Here is an 18,209-nt window from a genome sequence, read left to right as displayed (position 1 = left end):
TGTTTGTTTATGTGGAAATCGGTTAGATCCAAGTTGTTCTTGGTGGATTGAGGCCAAAACATGAAGTTCTTTCAAGAACACATGATGACGTCATCCTAGAACACCTTGAATCTTGGTGATTTCACGGTTAAAAGTTAAGATTTAAAAGAAAGAAAGGTGTAGGAATGTGTGTAGATTAAGGAAGTACAAGATTTAGGACGAGATCTTACCGGAATCGAGAGAAATCTGAAGAGAAGTGAGGGGAATGCGCTGGTCGGACGTCATTTGCCAAAAGTGGAAAGAATGAAAGTGACAAGGGGTGTTTATAGGGTTACCCAAAGAGGAAAGGGCTGGTCGATCGGCCAGGCAGCTCGATCGGACAGCCAGTCCGATCGGACTGCAGTCCGAGCGGACGGCTGGTCGATCGGCTGGTTGCCTGATCGATCGGTCGCCTGATTCGAGTGTTCGGTGTGACGAGTTTTTCTGTTTCGATTTCGATTGCGAGCGTTGCGATGCGATAGAGTTTCCTAGTCAAATTACTTTTAATCCCAACTACTCATATCTTGCGCTATCTTTTCTCCACCAATTATCATACTATATCACATACAAGCATTCTTGTTTCATATTCGTTTAGCGTTTGCGATTCGATTGCGATTGAGTTCGATTGCATTTCGATTGACTACCACACATAACATAAATAAACATGCACAAGTAACACATAAGGCACACACACGTATAACAATCACCCAAAATGCGTACTTCGAGTTGCGAGTGCGATGTCGATTAGATTAGTTCGATTAGCGTTTAGTTGACTATATCGCATTGTTACTTCCTATTGTTCATAGTCGCATGGCGATTCATAGCGATAAATATACATCGATTACTGCGATTCTTAACTATTACTCCACATAATACAACGAAGGCGAAAATAAAGACTAACTATAAGTCAAAGAAGTCAAAACAGGAATTGAGCAAGGAGAGACAGATCGCAATTAGCAATCTTTTCTTCCTTGGACTTCAATCTTGACTTTGACTTTGACTTCCGAAACACGGGGTGTTACACTTAAGACATAGAGAAAATAAATTAATTCGGGTCAGAACTGAAAGTCAAAGCAAAAGTCAAGCTTTTGCGACTTTCGGTTGCGAACCGAGCTTAAACTTAGAAATATCGGGTTAAACATGTTTAGACATGTTCTAATAATATTTACCAAGTTATTAAAGTGATAAAACATGTTTTATAATCTCTACATTATCAGATTTGATTTTTTTTTTAAAATTTGACTTTTTATTTAATTACTTTGACCCGACAATTAACTAATTAAACGTGGTAATTAGGAGGTGCCCTTTTAAGGGATTAACACCTACCTAACTACGATCACGTAGCCATATTCGTCTCGAACAATGGCTGGACCATTTAGGTCTAAACCGAAAGTCAAAGGCGTTTTGCGGCAACTTTGACTTTCGGTCTTTAAACGCATAAAAACCGAACTATTGTGGCTAAGGACACTTACAAAGGGTCCTAGCTCGAACTTTGAACTCAGGGGAGCTTCCTTTTTTATTAGGAACCTCAAGAATTGCTCAAGAAAGCTCAAGCAAGAGAGAAGAGATGGAAATTATGAATGGTGCAAGAATGAAGGCAGCCCAATGCCTCTATTTATAGTTGAAGAGGGAGTTCTTGGATCATACCAGGTGTTAGGACACTCCAGAGATGATCACATGTGTCCAAAGTGGTTTTAAAAACCATCAAAAATCTATAGATTTCGAGTTCAAAGGATTGGTGGTTTGTTTGGAGGCCAAGGAAGAAGAAACATGCAAGTGTCACAACCATTCTGTCGAAACGAAGGTGTCGCGTCGCGCGACGGCAAAGAGGGGTAGGGGTCGCGCAGCGCGACCACACCTGGACTCAGCAAACATGTTTTAAAACTTGATACTTTTAGTCCTTGAACCTTTTAATGCAATATATCTTTCGTAATTGGCACATTTAACCCTCCTAGTTAGGTTGTAAGTGATCTTGGAAGTATAACCAAACACCATTAGGCTCCGGGTTTCGTTAAAGGTCACAAGAATACACTAGTTTCTCTCGTTGACGCTTTTAACCCTTCTTGAAATTTTACATAATTATCACAAAACGATACCGAAACCTTGTAATTCATTATTACGTATTCTCGAGAGTATAATCGAACATTACGAAGCCCCGAGTTCGTTAAAAGGTCACTCAGAGGTAAGAATTAACATGTTGACACGTTTAACCCCTTTGTCTTGTAAACTTTCGATTTCTTTCACAAACGACTTCTTACGTCCGATAATTTACTCGTTTAAGAATACGTTCATCGTGTGTGGTCAATCAGAGGCATAAGTTTAGCATGTTGACACTTTTAGTCCCTCTGCATACGTATTTTCATAGTTTGTCAACTTTAGCCCCCTTAATTCAATCTCTTACATGTTTAGGGTTTAGAATACGTGTCCCTACATAATTGGACATGATTTTACAAGGTGTTACATCATCCCATACCCAACTCATATTCATAAGATATTTCTTTTTTCAATCCTATAGCCACGAGACTTGGGTTTTTTGTCATCTCTAACCGAACTAATTGTGGCGAAATTCTCATCGTGTGTGTAGGGTAACTTTACCGTAAAAGTAAAAACTAAAAACATAACAAGTAAATTGAGGGAGAATGAGAAGAGTAATAAACCGAACCAAGGGGTGAAAGGGTAATTTTCCATTGGCAACAGAAACCGAGCTAGCTAGGGTTTTAAAGAGAGTTTCCATTCTCCAAACCCTAGATCTATCTGTCATCGTAAGAAAGACAAGCATGGTAGGCTTCGAAATCGGCGACGTCCCCTTCAACCCCGACGGTTGGGGTCCACCGGAATCCACCGACTCCTCCGTCCCCATCCTCCCTAACCACCCCCTCAACGTCCCCTTCGCCCCCTTCTCCCGCTCCGACAAGCTCGGCCGCATCGCCGACTGGACCCGATCCAACCCTAACCGCCCCAACAACAACAACAACCGCTCCAACGACTCCGCCTTCGACTTCACCACCGACGATTCCTTCGGCGGCGCCCTCAACGCCGACGAAGACTCCACCTTCCGTTTAGTCGACGGCAAGCCCCCACCGCGCCCTAAGTTTGGCCCCAAATGGAGGTTCCAGAACAACCGGAACCAGCTCCCACAGCGCCGTGACGAGGAGGTGGAGGCGAAGAAACGTGAAGCGGAAAAGCAGCGTGCTCGCCGTGACCGTTTGTACCATGCCAATCGCTCTGGAGGTAATAACCCGAGGCGTGAAGCCGCGGTGTTTAAATCCTCCGTTGATATTCAGCCCGAGTGGAATATGCTTGATCAGATCCCCTTTTCCACCTTTACCAAACTTTCCTATAGCGTTCCTGACCCTGAAGACCTCCTTATCTGCGGTTCCTTAGAAGCCTATGACAAGACTTACGACAGAATCACCCCCAAGAATGAGCGTCGCTTGGAGCGCTTTAAGAACAGGAATTTCTTCAAAGTTACTACTACTGATGATCCCATTATACGCAGGCTTGCAAATGAGGATCAAGCGACCGTCTTTGCCACCGATTCTATCCTTTCCACCCTCATGTGCGCCCCTAGGTCCGTTTATTCTTGGGATATTGTCATTCAGCGTGTTGGTAACAAGCTCTTTTTTGATAAGCGAGATGGCTCCCAGTTGGATTTGCTCTCCGTTAATGAGACCTCTCAGGAGCCATTGCCCGAGGCCAAGGATGATATCAATTCCGCTCATTCTCTATCTGTTGAAGCTGCTTATATTAACCAAAACTTTTCCCAGCAGGTTTTGGTCAGAGATGGGAATAAGGTGACTTTTGATGAGCCTAATCCCTTTGCTAGCGAAGGGGAAGAGGTGGCTTCCGTTGGGTACCGATACAGGCGCTGGAAGCTTGATAACGATACCAATTTGGTGGTTAGGTGTGAGGTCCAAAGTTACATGGATGTTAATAATCAAAAGTCTTTCTTGACTTTGAATGCCTTGAATGAGTTTGATCCCAAGTACTCTGGTGTTGACTGGAGGAGGAAGTTGGATACCCAAAGGGGTGCGGTTTTGGCAACAGAGTTGAAGAACAATGCTAATAAGATAGCTAAGTGGACCGCACAAGCGATTTTGGCTAGTGCTGATATGATGAAATTGGGTTATGTGACCCGGGTTCATCCTCGTGATCATTTCAATCATGTTATATTGGCGGTTGTTGGGTATAAGCCAAGGGAGTTTGCAGGGCAGATTAATCTGAATACTTCGAATATGTGGGGCATAGTCAAGTCTATTGTGGATTTGTGTATGAAGTTGAATGAAGGAAAGTATGTTTTGGTCAAGGATCCACAGAAGCCACAGGTTAGGATTTATGAGGTTCCTGCTGATGCATTTGAGAATGATTATGTGGAAGAACCGCTGCCTGAGGACGAACAGGTTCAGCCTCCTGTGGAGAATGCTGCTGATGAAAATGGAGCTAAAGATGAAGTGGAAGCCAAAGAAGTCAAAGCTGAAGCTTAGAAGGTAACAACTTCGTTATGCTACATGTTTTTTTTTTTTTTTTAAACTTTTGTGATGTTTTTTTTCTATGCTTTACTTGTTTTGTTGCTTGGAACAATAGTTAACGAGTTATTGGTGTGTTTTTAATTTGCTTGCTTGCGATAGGTTCATTTACCCGAACAATACTTTTTGGGGTTGTTTGGATTTGAGTTTGAAATCCAACTTCGGTTTATTGTGAATTCAAGGCACAGAGTTGACATTTAATTCTTTATACTTTGGTGGAACTGTGTTTCTAGGAGATCAATATCTACTAATCACATTCAAAGTTTTGAGCTTTTACAGGACAAGTCCTATCTGGGATATTTATATAATAAAAATTGTAATTTTGGTTCTAAAAAGAACGAGGCACCCTAAGGCGTGAGGCGTTGCTCTATGTAAATAGGTTCTATTTACAACCGGAAACTGCATCTCTTTCATTTGTTCTACATGTCAACCTTTTTTAATCAAGCAAACCTTTCATAATTTCTTAATCTCTTTGGTTTTCTTTACATGTCATGTCAGTCTCCTAGAAACCCCAACTTATACCAGCTTTGACCAATTTTAACCTAGAAGAACTAAGGTGTTGCAATTTTTTGATGATATGTCAAGTAAGAAGGAAGCCTATTATTTATGAAATTTGTGCTTGATGCCTTACAACGAAGTGATTTTTTATTTTATTTTTTTGAACGGCAAGTTTGAATCATATCTGTTATAAATACTCGGATTGGTCTGGACTTATCTGAATCATATCTGTTTAAACAAGAATACTTAAATTTTTATTTATATTAGACATTTAATTTTTATTATGTCTTAAAATGGTTATACAGAACAAACACAAAGTTCACTGAATGATATAAATTGGTCTAGAAGCATAATATTGTGTTGAATTACTATTTCAAAAATGAATTGAAAGAAATAAAATTAAAGTGTTAATGACAAATACACTTTACATTTGAGGTAATATTATAATTTACTAACTTAGAAAGAGTCAAATGGGTCAAGCATCTACCGCCACCGTTGCTCTTTGTCGCCGCTAGCCTCCATAAAAATGAACACCGCAGCGAACCTTTTCTGATTTTCTGTTACCATGTTTTGATCCGTTACCTTCCTTCCCGCTTAGTATGGGATGAGAGCTTCTGCAAAGCTCATGATGACACTTGCTGTATAAATTGATTGCATTCACATATTTCTCAGAATTGTCATATGTTGATTGTTTTTTGGTTGAAAATTATAAATAAACGGTCAACCGTTTGATCATATATTTTGTTTTCAGGCGGAGTAATGCATTGCAAAAGAAAGAAGCTGAAGTTTTGGTTCTTTTTGTTTTTTTTATGACGACCTTAAATTAAGTATGTGATATTTCGTTTTTTCTTATGTAAGGATGGATATACTTACCGCCTGTCTCTGTTACCATAAAACTTGCATCATTTGATGATCAAACCGGAATCCAAAGATATTTAGTTTCAAATGAAAGATGATTTACCAACTAATTGTAGGTATGAGGGATATAGATGGATGTTTTTAGGGTTGGAAGATAATAATTATTGTAGAGGGTTGGGAAATCGTGTCTTATCGGGTGTCTTATCGGGTTTAACAGGTCTCTAACGACGTGTGCAACACAAGTATTAAACATGAATACAACTTATTTAATTACTTTATATCTCATGTTGATAATACAGTTTTATGTTTTATGTACCAAGAAAAAGAAATGATGGACCCTAACATCATAATTATATTTATTTTTAAAAAGTAAAAAATCACGTTGTGTACTTTTTCAGTGAATAGGTCTAATCGTGTCTTATACAGATATCTATTGCCAGCCCTTGTAGTAGATACTAGGGATAGATATAGGTGGATGTTTATACGGTTAAAAGATAATAATTGGTTGTTCTAGATGTAAGTTGGTGATTAAAAGGGGTCCCTCCCTCCTCAACCATAAGTTTGTGATCAGAAGAGTTCTCTTTTATAAACTAACTTGCTCGTAGTTGGTTTCAAGAATTGCTCTTTTCATTCCTATTAGTCCAACTTGACAAGGGTTTCAGCAAATAGCTCTCTTGAGCTTGATGTCTTCACGTGGATACCTCTAGACCAGTGTTGTAAAAATCGCAATTAATTGCTAGTCGACCAGTAACTGAGTAGTTTTTTCGTTAATTAGTCCATTAATCACTAGTCGGTCTAGTAAGACTTAGTCGGCCGGCCAAAAATTGGCCATTGAGGCTAGATTCCAGCAAAAAACTGTATATTCCGGCAAAAACCTCTAAATTTTGGCCACTTTCCAATCAATCCATGTGAATTCCAATAATTAATCTTGTACACTTAAAAAGATGAGTTGAGTAAGAGTTAAAACCTAGTTACTTAAAAGATTTACCTATAAAAATGTGTGTATATATATACATAAAACTAAAAATTATATATAAAAAACCTGATCCGAGTAGTAGCTCCCCACTTTATCGATCGACTAGCGAGTTCTCCAACCTTGCTCTAACTGAAATTATTGTTTTCTAGTCTATACTATATAATAAAAGAAACCATTTTAGGGACACTTGTCATTATATTAGACCATCTCTTATAGATAATTAATATAATATAATTGAAAATAAAAAAAAAGTTAATTACACAAAAAGGAATAGATAATTAATATAATACTCGTGGTATTTGGTTTTATCTTCTGAATTCGGAAAAAAGTAAAATATTAATTAAATTACACAAAATTCCAAATTTAATTGTAGGCCATACAATGTATATAGTATAGAATAGGTGATGCCCGATCCATGTTGCGGGGCGATGGCCGAATAATTCTCAACCAACTAAAAAAACAGTATTATAGTTTTGCTAGAAAGAAAAACTAAAAAGATTGTTAGGCAGCTCTTTGACACGATTTTTAACTGTGGGCAAAGTCATATTTTTGTTATTACTTGGGGGAAAAATCAATTTTTTTCCCGATGGTAAAATCCTAATTTTTAGCCAGGGAAAAACTATATTTTTATTTTGTACTGGAAGCAAAAACGTAATTTTAAATTAAGGGTGATATCGTAATTTTGAGCCGAGAGGAAAATCGTAACTTTTAGCTGGGGGCAAAAGCAAAATTTTATTTTGAACTGGAGGCAAAGACGTAATTTTAAACTGGGGGCAAAACCGTAATTTTAAATTGGGTATAAAATAATAAACTGGTGTAAAATCGTAATTTTTAGCCGGGGGAAAACAAAATATTAGTTTGAACTGGGGCGAAAATGTAATTTTGGCTGAGGGTGAAAGCGTAATTTTTTTACCGAGTGCAAAATCGTATTTCTTAGCTCGGGGCAAAAGGGTAAATGTATTTTGAAGTTGAGGCAAAACCGTATTTTTAAACTGGGGGCAAAAACGTAATTTTAAAATGGGTATAAATAATAAACTGGTTGGATCAATGAGTATTGCTCGCCACCAATTTGGACCAATGGCAGGTAAACACTATTCTGGGGCAAAAACGTAATTTAAAGTGCGTATAAAATAATAAACTGGTTGGTCCAATGAGGGAGGGCCGGCCGCCTATTTGAACAAATGGCAGAAAAATACTATTCCCTATCATGTTTTTTATATATGTTAGAATAGAACAGAATAGAATTTATATGATATAGAATATAATTATAAATTCACACAAATTCATGTATATAAAAAGAAAGATATTGGGGAGTTTACTTTTTCATTGTTGAATGTTTAAGTTTAGAATTCCTTTAAAGTTTATTTTTTATAATTTTAATTTTTAAAATATATATGTTGTCATCATCTTAATAAGGCTTCTTTTAGTTAAAGTCTAATAAAAAATAAATAAAAAAAAGCCGTACCGAGTATGTCATTAGTTTTTTTAAATATAATTTTCTTATTATTTGGTATATGAAATCATATTTATTCAAGCCGTATAATACACGAGAGTTTTTAAAGATATTAATTTTTTTTATTATTTGGTAAACCAATATTACTTTATTCAACCCGTGTAATACTCGTGGTTTTAAATATATAACTTTTTTCATTATTTATTATATAAAATTAAATTTATTCAACCCGTACAATATACGGGGTTCTTAAAGATATAACTTTTTTTATTATTTAATATATAAAATTACATTTATTCAACCCGTGTAATAAACGAAGTTTTTTAAGATTTTTTTTTTGTTATTTGGTATGTACAATTACATTTATTCAACCCGTGTAATACACGGGTTTCTAACCTAGTTTACTATATTAAGGTCTTAAAGTTATATATATATATATACGCTTCAAAGGTTGTAATTCTTTTGGCACAATTTTTAGTTTTTCGGTTTATTGTGTTCTTGCAAATGGATTCTTTTTCTATTTCTTTTTAAATAGGTAACTCACATTCTAATCCTGCATTTTAATCTACACGTCCAGTAAGACCATGTGTAGTGGTAATAATAAATAATGCCTTACCCATGGGCGTTGTCCGCCACGTATAATCCTAATCATCAAAGGGGCGTTTTTCACAAAGGGTCGTAGTGGTGATAATGCCCAATAATGCCCCGTCAATCATTACACAATTATTAATTTTTTTTAATTAAAACTACTAAAATTCATTAAATAAAAAACATTACATTCTTAAAAAAAATCAGAAATAACAAAAGAAATAAAATCCTAAAAAAAACCGAAACAAATAAATAAAATACTATTAAGCTAGAGTCCGTATTTTTGACTGATTTGTTCCCGACGCATTTGGGCTAGGATCAACGCGTCGCCTGTGACATGGTCGATGGGTTTAGACAAAAATTCAATATCTTTCTCCATTTGTCTCGATTCTTGTATCGCGACAAACTTTTTGTTTTCGGCGTTTCTTTCCTCCATAGTTTGTAAACGCCTATGACCGAGATCTCGAATGTCCTGAAGGCGTCGATTCATCTCTTCGAAATCTTGCTTCAATATTTCGGGATTAGAAGAAGAGGACTCTGTTTTTTCCCCTTATTTTTGGCACTTCTTCTACCCGGCGGTCATTCCAACTCCAAATCTTCCTCGTCGTCTAAATTAATATTTAAATCGACGTTACGAGCATCTGAGGTTGGTGTGTCCGGGTCAACCGACGATGATGTTTTGGACCGCTTTGATTTACGTCTAACGCTAGACGTCATCGTCGGTACGCTTGCCCATTTGGGACGTCCTCTTAAAAGCTCCCAACATCTTAAATAAGTGAAACTGCCTTTCGTAGCATTGTATTCTTCCAACGATCTTGTTATAACATTAGCGTCGTTTTGGCCGCTTTCCCTGTTGTCCCAATTACATTGAAAGACCTCTTGAAACAGATGACATTTCCAGTTGATATCGGTCCATTTGCTCGAAATGGAATCTTCTTTCCGGTAATCTTCTTCTTTCCCCATAGCTTTAAAGAACGTTTCACAAATCTTTTGTCAAAAAAGGTAATGTTTGATAATTTGCTACAAAGAAACTCAAAAATTATAATGTAATATTTTATAACAATAACAATAATAATACTTCGGCCGAATAGATGTAAAAAACAAATCTATACTATCTATTAAAGGGGATTAGAGGCTGACGTCATTTTGCTTACGTGTCAATCTCTGAGCTATGTCACATAGTCCATGCTGATGTCATAATTCGGATATATAAATAATTATAAATCTGATTTTTATTTGAATTTTAATTACAATAAATTAGTGGTATTTTTAGGCGGGACAATTTAAAACATTTCAAATTTGAAAGCCCCTTTTAACACGTCTTCAAACACGTGCAGAAACAAAACCCTAACACTTTTCAAATTTCAAACACCTCTCTCTCAAATCCCCAGGAACCAACATCTAGATTTGAACGCTTTCTCTCTGTTCATCGTTAAATCAGTGATGAAGAACATCAATCCATTCGCTGATGTAGATCCAACCCTATATCACCACAATTTCTGCTCTTACATCTTTCTCTTGATCTAGGGTTCAGACCAGTGATGGAGGCCAATCAAACTACGGTTTCGACCATTGATCTATTTCTGTTTCTCTCTCTACTCTCTGTCTCTACTTTCTCTCTCTAGATTTTTGCAAGTCTGAAGCATTTCTTTCGCTTGCTGCAATTTTGAGTTGAAAATCTTCAAGGTAATTCAAAGTTTTTTCAACATTTTTTTAGATATTTTTAGGGTTTTGAGTTTTTTGAGATTTTGTGCGTTTTTTATCAGGTGAAAGTTTGATGAAATTGGGATTGGAATCTTGTAGTGGAACTATGGAACGAGATTTCATGGGTTTGTATTCGAAAGATTCGGTGGTGGTGGTGAAAGAAGGAGCTGTTGAAGTTTGTAAGGAATCAGGTGCGATTTTGTTCAATTTTGTTCGAATTTGTTCACTTTTTGACATGATTAGAACTGATTTTGTTCGAATTTATTCAGTTTTTGACCTGATTGGAACTGATTTGGTTCGAATTTGTTTAGTTTTTGACATGATTAGAACTGATTTTGTTCGAATTTATTCAGTTTTTGACCTGATTGGAACTGATTTGGTTCGAATTTGTTTAGTTTTTGACATGATTAGAACTGATTTTGTTCGAATTTATTCAGTTTTTGACCTGATTGGAACTGATTTGGTTCTCATTTGTTTAGTTTTTGACATGATTAGAACTGATTAAGTGAATTATGTAACAGTTTGAACTCAGGATTCTGTAATTTTGTTGTGATTTGGTTGATTTTGGTTGAAATTTATTTATTGCATGTGGTGTTTTATCTTACTTTGAAGTTTGCTTTATTTAAAAGCTTTATTTGAAAGTTGAATTTAATGTTTTACCTAATTAGAACAATCCACTTTTGTATAAATTAATTACCTTTTTGTAATAATTTGCTTAATTTTAGAAATTAAGGTTCTAATTTGGGGATTTTGATTACATTTAGTGTTTTCGAAGAGCTCTGTAGTTAACTCACCTCTATTAGGTAGAAGATCTCTGTTTTAAAATTGCTGATGAAAATTGTTGATGATTAAATCTGATTGATTTGTTTATGTATGAGGTGCAGATGTTAACCGTCAAGCTGGTGAAGTTCATGTATGTTTATTACCAGATTTTGTAATGGATGCATAGGTTTATTTAATTAGGTTTTGTGTTTTTGATCATTAACCTAAATGGATTCTCAGTCGTTCTAAAAATTGAAGATGCACCAGACGCTCTGTACCGTTGCCGAGATCTCGACGGATATATGTTTCATTTTGATTGTGGATTCACAATTAAGAATAGTTAGATGAGTTCTTGTCTACTTCAATAAGACTACCACAGTTGCATTGCAATGTCAAATCACACAACCAGTGATATATGCTTGGTATTACATTAACACGTTTATTTGTATATATGAGATCTTAAATGAAGATGAATGCTTGTGGGTGTTTATCTTATGTTAATTAGCATAATTATGGTTTATATTTGATTACGTCGACATTGGATATTCTTATGTATAAGAATGGGTCAAGTAACTGATTGTATTAGGTTCAGATGAAATGGTTTTGGTTGAAATAGTTTATGTCCGCAATTGGTTAGGGTTAAAATTGATGTGTGAGGTAGCTAATCATGATAGATTCGGGTTGAAATGTTAGTAGGTGCTTTGACAAGTTACCTGATCCAACTGAACCCTATGTCCTGCTATCTCTTTAAAAATATGATCCAGTCATATAATCCTAATCTGAATTTTATTGATTTAAGAAAGGTGAGTTAATATTATACCACAATCATTTAAACCCTCAGATTTGGTTTATGTCTTGGTGATTATAGGTAGCATTGTTCCTGCAAGTCGGAAACAATCAAGAACAGTCGAAACCAGTAAACCATGACGCAGATTCTTTAAATATTCCACATTGTGAATCATTAAGTGGAGACTCGGTTACTCTCTTGATCAAACCACCACCACCAAGAACAACTATCATCATCACAACAACAATCCACAAGGAATAATAACTTAGACCAAAAACGTGGCTTCAAGCAAAAAACGGAAATAGTTCACTGGTATGCAATTTCTTCTTCTATCCGGTTCACATACAAAATATCCTCTATTAATTTCACGGATATTGATACAGATTGATTGAATTTACAGGAGTAGTGTCTGTAAACCCTATTATCGGAAGGCAATCTGGTAGATCGATTTCAATTGTGTGTGAGGCTGGGAAGAAAGCTGATTCTGCAGCCAAGAGAGCTCGTCAAGCTGAGAAGAGGCGTCTGTATAATAAAGCTCGCAAATCTGAAATTAGAACTTGGATGAAGAAGGTATAATAATCTCTTTCTCTTTTTGTTAGATTTATTATATCAATTTGCGTCTTATTCAGTTTGGATTCCAGTACAAGTGTTACATATAGATAATGCTGCAACTAAATCCAATATTACATTTGTATCACTGACCTTTAACCGATGAATCCGAACAGTACCAAAAACCAGTGGGTCGCCTTACTGATTTATGGTTATCTAGGCTTTCATCACCGACAAAACTGAATCAACCGAGTTTCGGAGATGGAAAATCATAAAAGTCTGAACAGATATCAGACGAAACTTGGAACCTATGCAGTTGATGCAGTAAAATATCGGATATTGGTCAGAGACCGATATTTGAGATGTAGGTTACTCGGTGAGATATCAATAATTTTAATATCATGCAGAATTTATAGATATAGCAATCTAACACTAATAATTCAGTTATATAACCGATATATCACCGATATTAGCTGTATAGAACTATCAATTCAGTTATCTAGGCTTCCATCACCGACAAAACTGAACCGAACAGAGTATTACTGAAGCTATGGTAACCAAACTGATAGCTCTAAAGCATGTTTCATCTGATATCTGTTCATATTTTATGATTTTCCATCTCCAACATTTTAACCATTGGTGATTATACAGTTTTCGATCAACTGTAACATTCTTGGTTTTTATTATTGTTATGGGATTAAAACAGTGTTTCAAACCAGTTTTGGGTTAAAACAGTGTTTGAAACCAATGTTGGGATTAAAACAGTGTTTCAAACCACTTTTGGGTTAAAACAGTGTTTGAAACCACTGTTGGGTTAAAACAGAAACACTGTTTATTGTGCAGAGATTAGAAGATGACCTCACATTGTTCATGCTGATGTCATAAATCCGATTTAATCTAAATAATATTGTATATAATAATCAGATTTTTTATTATTTTTATTATGATAAAATTAGTTTTTTTAGGAGGGAACTTTTGAAAATGCATGGAGAGTTGAATTGTGCATTTAATGCACCTGTGAGAAGTAATCATATCTCAACTCTCTCTTTCTTCTTCACACTTTAATCTCCATCTTTCTCTTTCTTCTCATTTCAAACTCACAGGCGATTTTAGGGTTTATTTTCCTCATCTTCCACACGAACCATGTCATTTATAAAGAAATCCGTTGGTGAATCACCATCTTTTGTCACTCAGACCGATGAAGATGATTTTGTCATCTGAGGCTACGACTGCGAGATCTGGCGTGTTGTTGCAACATGCCCTAATCGTTGCCGGCTGCCGTTCGCGGCTGTTCTAGGTAGCGTTGGGTGTAATCGATGTTCTGTTGATGATGATGAGATCGATGTCACCTAAGGGATATTCAGTCAATGATGTTGATGAGATGCTTCTCACCTGAGACTAAAACTATGGTGTTTTTCTTGTCCTTTCAAGATGAGGCTATGATGATTTTGTAGATCTGAGTAAAAATTGAATGAAGATAGCATTATGGTATGGCAAGGTTGTAGGATGGCAGTTGTTCATGCAACCTCTCTTGCAGCCATGGTGTTGTCATCTTTATGCACAATCTGAGCCTGGCATTCTGACAATACAAATGTTTTGGAAGTTCACCATGAATGACCTTCGCCGAAGCTGTGTTGGTGATTAAGGTTTTGAAAAGGGATCGTGTATAATCGTTGTCACATCTATACAAGAAAATGGAGTTTGGTTGGTCTGAGATGCCTAGTTAGCTGTATGTGAGGACGCCGGTAAGTTTTCCAATTTATCATTTGTAGATCGGTCATATAAATTGACGTTTGGACCCGATTCCTGTGTTTTGTTTTACATGTGGTCGTGTGGCTATGGTGGTTTTACCAACAGATCTTGGTGAATTAGACCCACTGCATCTGATGTTGCTACCGAGGTACTGTTATTATATACAATATTATTTAGATTAAATTCGGATTTATGAAATCAGCATGGACAATGTGGCATATCTCAGAGGTTGACACGTAAGCAAAGTGACCTCACTTTGCTTACGTGTCAACCTCTGAGATATGCCACATTGTCCATGCTGATGTCATAAATCCGATTTAATCTAAATAATATTGTATATAATAATCAGATTTTTATTATTTTTATTATGAATGCAAAGTACATTTTTCTTGTACTTTCAAGATGAGGCTATGATGATTTTGTAGATCAAAGTGTGAAGAAGAAAGATAGAGATGGAGATATAATTACTTCTCACAGGTGCATTTATTGCACAAAACAACTTGAATGTCTCTACTCAGACCGATGAAGATGATTTTGTCATCTGAGGCTACGATGGTGAGCTCTGGGGCGTGTTGTTGCAACATATAAACCATCATTGCCGGCTGCCGTTCGTGGCTGTCCTAGGTAGCGTTGGCTGTAATCCATGTTCGGTCGATGATTATGAGATCGATGTCACCTAAGACCACGTTTTTTAGATTGTAAGCGATATTCAGTCAATGATGTTGATGAGATGCTTCTCACTTGAGACTAAAACTATGGTGTTTTCTGACAATTCTAGGGTTGACGGTGCTCCCAGAGTGTTTTGGTAGTGACCTAGGGTTCTGGACACTTTCCGGTAACTTAGATGCGTTTCCGATGAAGCAAACGTCGGCCTGAATATACGCGAGGTCCGACATTTTGCAATCATTTGTATTAGTTTAGTAAATCATTTAGTGTTGACTGTGATGGTGAATAAAAATGAATGCAAAGTGCATTTTTTCTTGTCCTTTCAAGACGATGCTATGATGATTTTGTAGATCTGAGTAAAAATTGAATGAAGATAGCATTATGGTATGACAAGGTTGTAGGATGGCAGTTGTTCATGCAACCTCTCTTGCAGCTATGGTGTTGTCATCTTTATGCACAATTTGAGCCTGGCATTCTGACAATGCAAATGTTTTGCAAGTTCACTATGAATGACCTTCGCCGACGCCCTGTTGGTGATTAAGGTTTTGAAAAGGGATCGTGTATAATAGTTGTCACATCTATACAAGAAAATGGAGTTTGGTTGCTCTGAGATGCCTATTTAGCTGTATGTGATGACGCTGGTAGGTTTTCCAATTTTTCGTTTGTAGATCGGTTATATAAATTGACGTTTGGACCCGATTCCTGTGTTTTGTTTTACAGGTGGTCGTGTGGCCAGTTTAGTCTGTGAATTTGGTTGAATCATCGTTGCCATTGATACAGAGTGACTGAGAAGATGTTAAGGTTGAAGCAACTTTCTCCTACAGATCAGGGCGATTACTCTCAATTCTCGATTGTTGTTCACTCAGAAAGATAAGGTACTTTTACCATCCCTGAACATGTTCTTGGTCTGTTTGTTCTTAGTCGTGATTGGTAATTTCAAGAATTTGTAGTTTGATAAAGGTTTCATCTTTTTTGGTTGGTTTTGGTTGTGGTGATGATTTTTCTTTTGTTGTAGTGTTTGATTTGTTTTTTTAATTATTTTAGTTGGTTGATACAGGAGAATCACCCATAGAACTCACCACCAAAACCATCGGGCATGTCGAAAACGATGATCATGAAGCCAACAACAGCAACTTATATAAACATTCCCCGGTTAACTCAACACGCGGGCAAGTCTGGATGATGTTTATAGATTCAATGATGTTTGTTTGTTTTTCATTCAGTTTACTTTTCTCTTAAACGTGTTTTGATGATAATAGCAATTTGCTGATTATGATAACGGTTAGTTTGATAAGCAGCAAACCGGTGTACACATGTGGAGGCTGCGGTGCAACACTTCAAGGTTTGTAGCATATAACTAACTACTTGTGTTTTGTTTTTTTTTTTTTTGAACATTTTGTTTGCTTTTATGTTTTAAGATTTTAATGTATTAATACAGGAACAAGCGGAATAACAATACAATTGACACCACATCACACAGACTGGACAACAATTCTTCAGGAAAAACCAGTTAGTGCATTCAGAAGTTAATAATCTGAATTATGGATTGCTATTAAGATGTTTGTAAATTGGTTCTTTGTTGTCAGCTGATGATGAGATTCTTGAATCAGTGAAAATCCGGTGCCATATAATTAAGTATAGGTTATACTTCAAGCTTTTTCGATCTCTTTGCAGGCGGATAGGTGGCTTTGGGAGGTATGAAAAACAGAATTGATAAATTTAGGGAAAATGTGGTTGAAAGATGATAACCCAGTATTTGAGGATCTCATTCTACAGCCTCGATAAATTCAGGGGTGTTTTCAAATAATGCTTCCTAGATGTTTGAAGACCGACAAATGTCCAAAGAAGCAACACTGTGGACATTTGTCGTTCTTTGTCGGTTTTCAAACATCTAGGAAACATTATTTGAGAACACCCCTGCATTTATCGGAGCTGTAGAATGAGATCCTCTACTGTTGGGTTATCATCTTTCAAACCCATTTTCCTTACATTTATCGATTTTGTTTTTCATGCAGAGATATAATCTGTTTTTAGTATTTGATTTGGCCGATGACCCATGTTCAAGGATGACTTATGTTTCAGACTATACAAAGATTGCCTCTTGGTTATCATAAGGTTAAATTTTAAATTAATATGGTCTTTTTCGTTAATAAGCTTATGATTATACTTAAGCCATCACATTCTTTCCGTTAGGTCTCAATGCACCCAATGACAGTAACCATCATTGAGCCATCACATTCTTTCCGTTTACATCTCAGGTAACGGTTTTCCTTAATACATCTCGAAACTTAGGTTGTTATGTATAATTTTTCAATGTGGTTTTGAAACTTACGGGATAGTAATTGTCAATTTCAGGTAGGTTGGGTGTTGAGACCAAGAAATTCAGCGCCACTTGCAGTTACGGTTTTAAGGTCAAATATTGGCTTGAAACAGAGACAGAGACAGAGGACCTTTGTTTCTGAATGTATTGTAGCTTCAATTATGACTTACGCCTGATGTTGTTGTTGTCATTATAAACATATGTAACTAAACACAAACAGAGACAGAGGACCTTTTATCATTATACTTATAATACTAACACATACTGTTTTTAACATTGTTTTATAAACATATGTAACTAAACACAAACAATTTAAATGATATATTTATAATCTGTTTTTTATTATTTGATTTCGGTCGTTATTAAACTTACCCATGTGTACACACGGGTCTTACTACTAGTAACTTTTTAAAACACTTACCAACATCGCAATCATGTGGTACGACATCTCTTCTCTTTTATTTATACTTTTGACTTTTGATGTTACTTATTGAAGCAAATATCAGCTCATACTTTTGACTTTTGATGTCACTTATTGAAGGAAATTCTATATCAGTTCATATATGTATTATCATGAATCATGATTTGGGGTTTTTCAATTCAGGTTAAAATTAAAGCCATTCAAATTCTTCATGTGGTTTATTGCTAAATCGCTGAAGTGTTAAAATCAGAGCCATCGCCGAAGAGGTTCTGCCATAGCTGTTGCGCGCCACCACCGGTGATGGTGACTGGCGGTTACCTTGAGAGGGTAG

The 18,209-nt window shown here is 36.3% G+C and overlaps 1 protein-coding gene across 1 annotated transcript; it reads left to right on the top strand.

Annotated features, from left to right (window-relative positions):
- Positions 1-2,734: 2,734 nt before the first annotated feature.
- LOC110944353 (eukaryotic translation initiation factor 3 subunit D) lies at positions 2,735-6,006 on the top strand. The gene is made up of 2 exons (XM_022186016.2): positions 2,735-4,505; positions 5,794-6,006. Exon 1 carries the CDS (start codon positions 2,796-2,798, stop codon positions 4,500-4,502), a length of 1,707 nt encoding a protein of 568 aa, XP_022041708.1. The 5' UTR covers positions 2,735-2,795; the 3' UTR covers positions 4,503-4,505; positions 5,794-6,006.
- The last annotated feature ends 12,203 nt before the right edge of the window (positions 6,007-18,209 follow it).

Source organism: Helianthus annuus, chromosome 1 (genome assembly GCF_002127325.2).
Source record: "Helianthus annuus cultivar XRQ/B chromosome 1, HanXRQr2.0-SUNRISE, whole genome shotgun sequence".
NCBI lineage: Eukaryota > Viridiplantae > Streptophyta > Magnoliopsida > Asterales > Asteraceae > Helianthus > Helianthus annuus.
The sequence above is the reverse complement of the archived record's forward strand: the minus strand, read 5'-3'. Positions and strand labels throughout refer to the sequence as shown.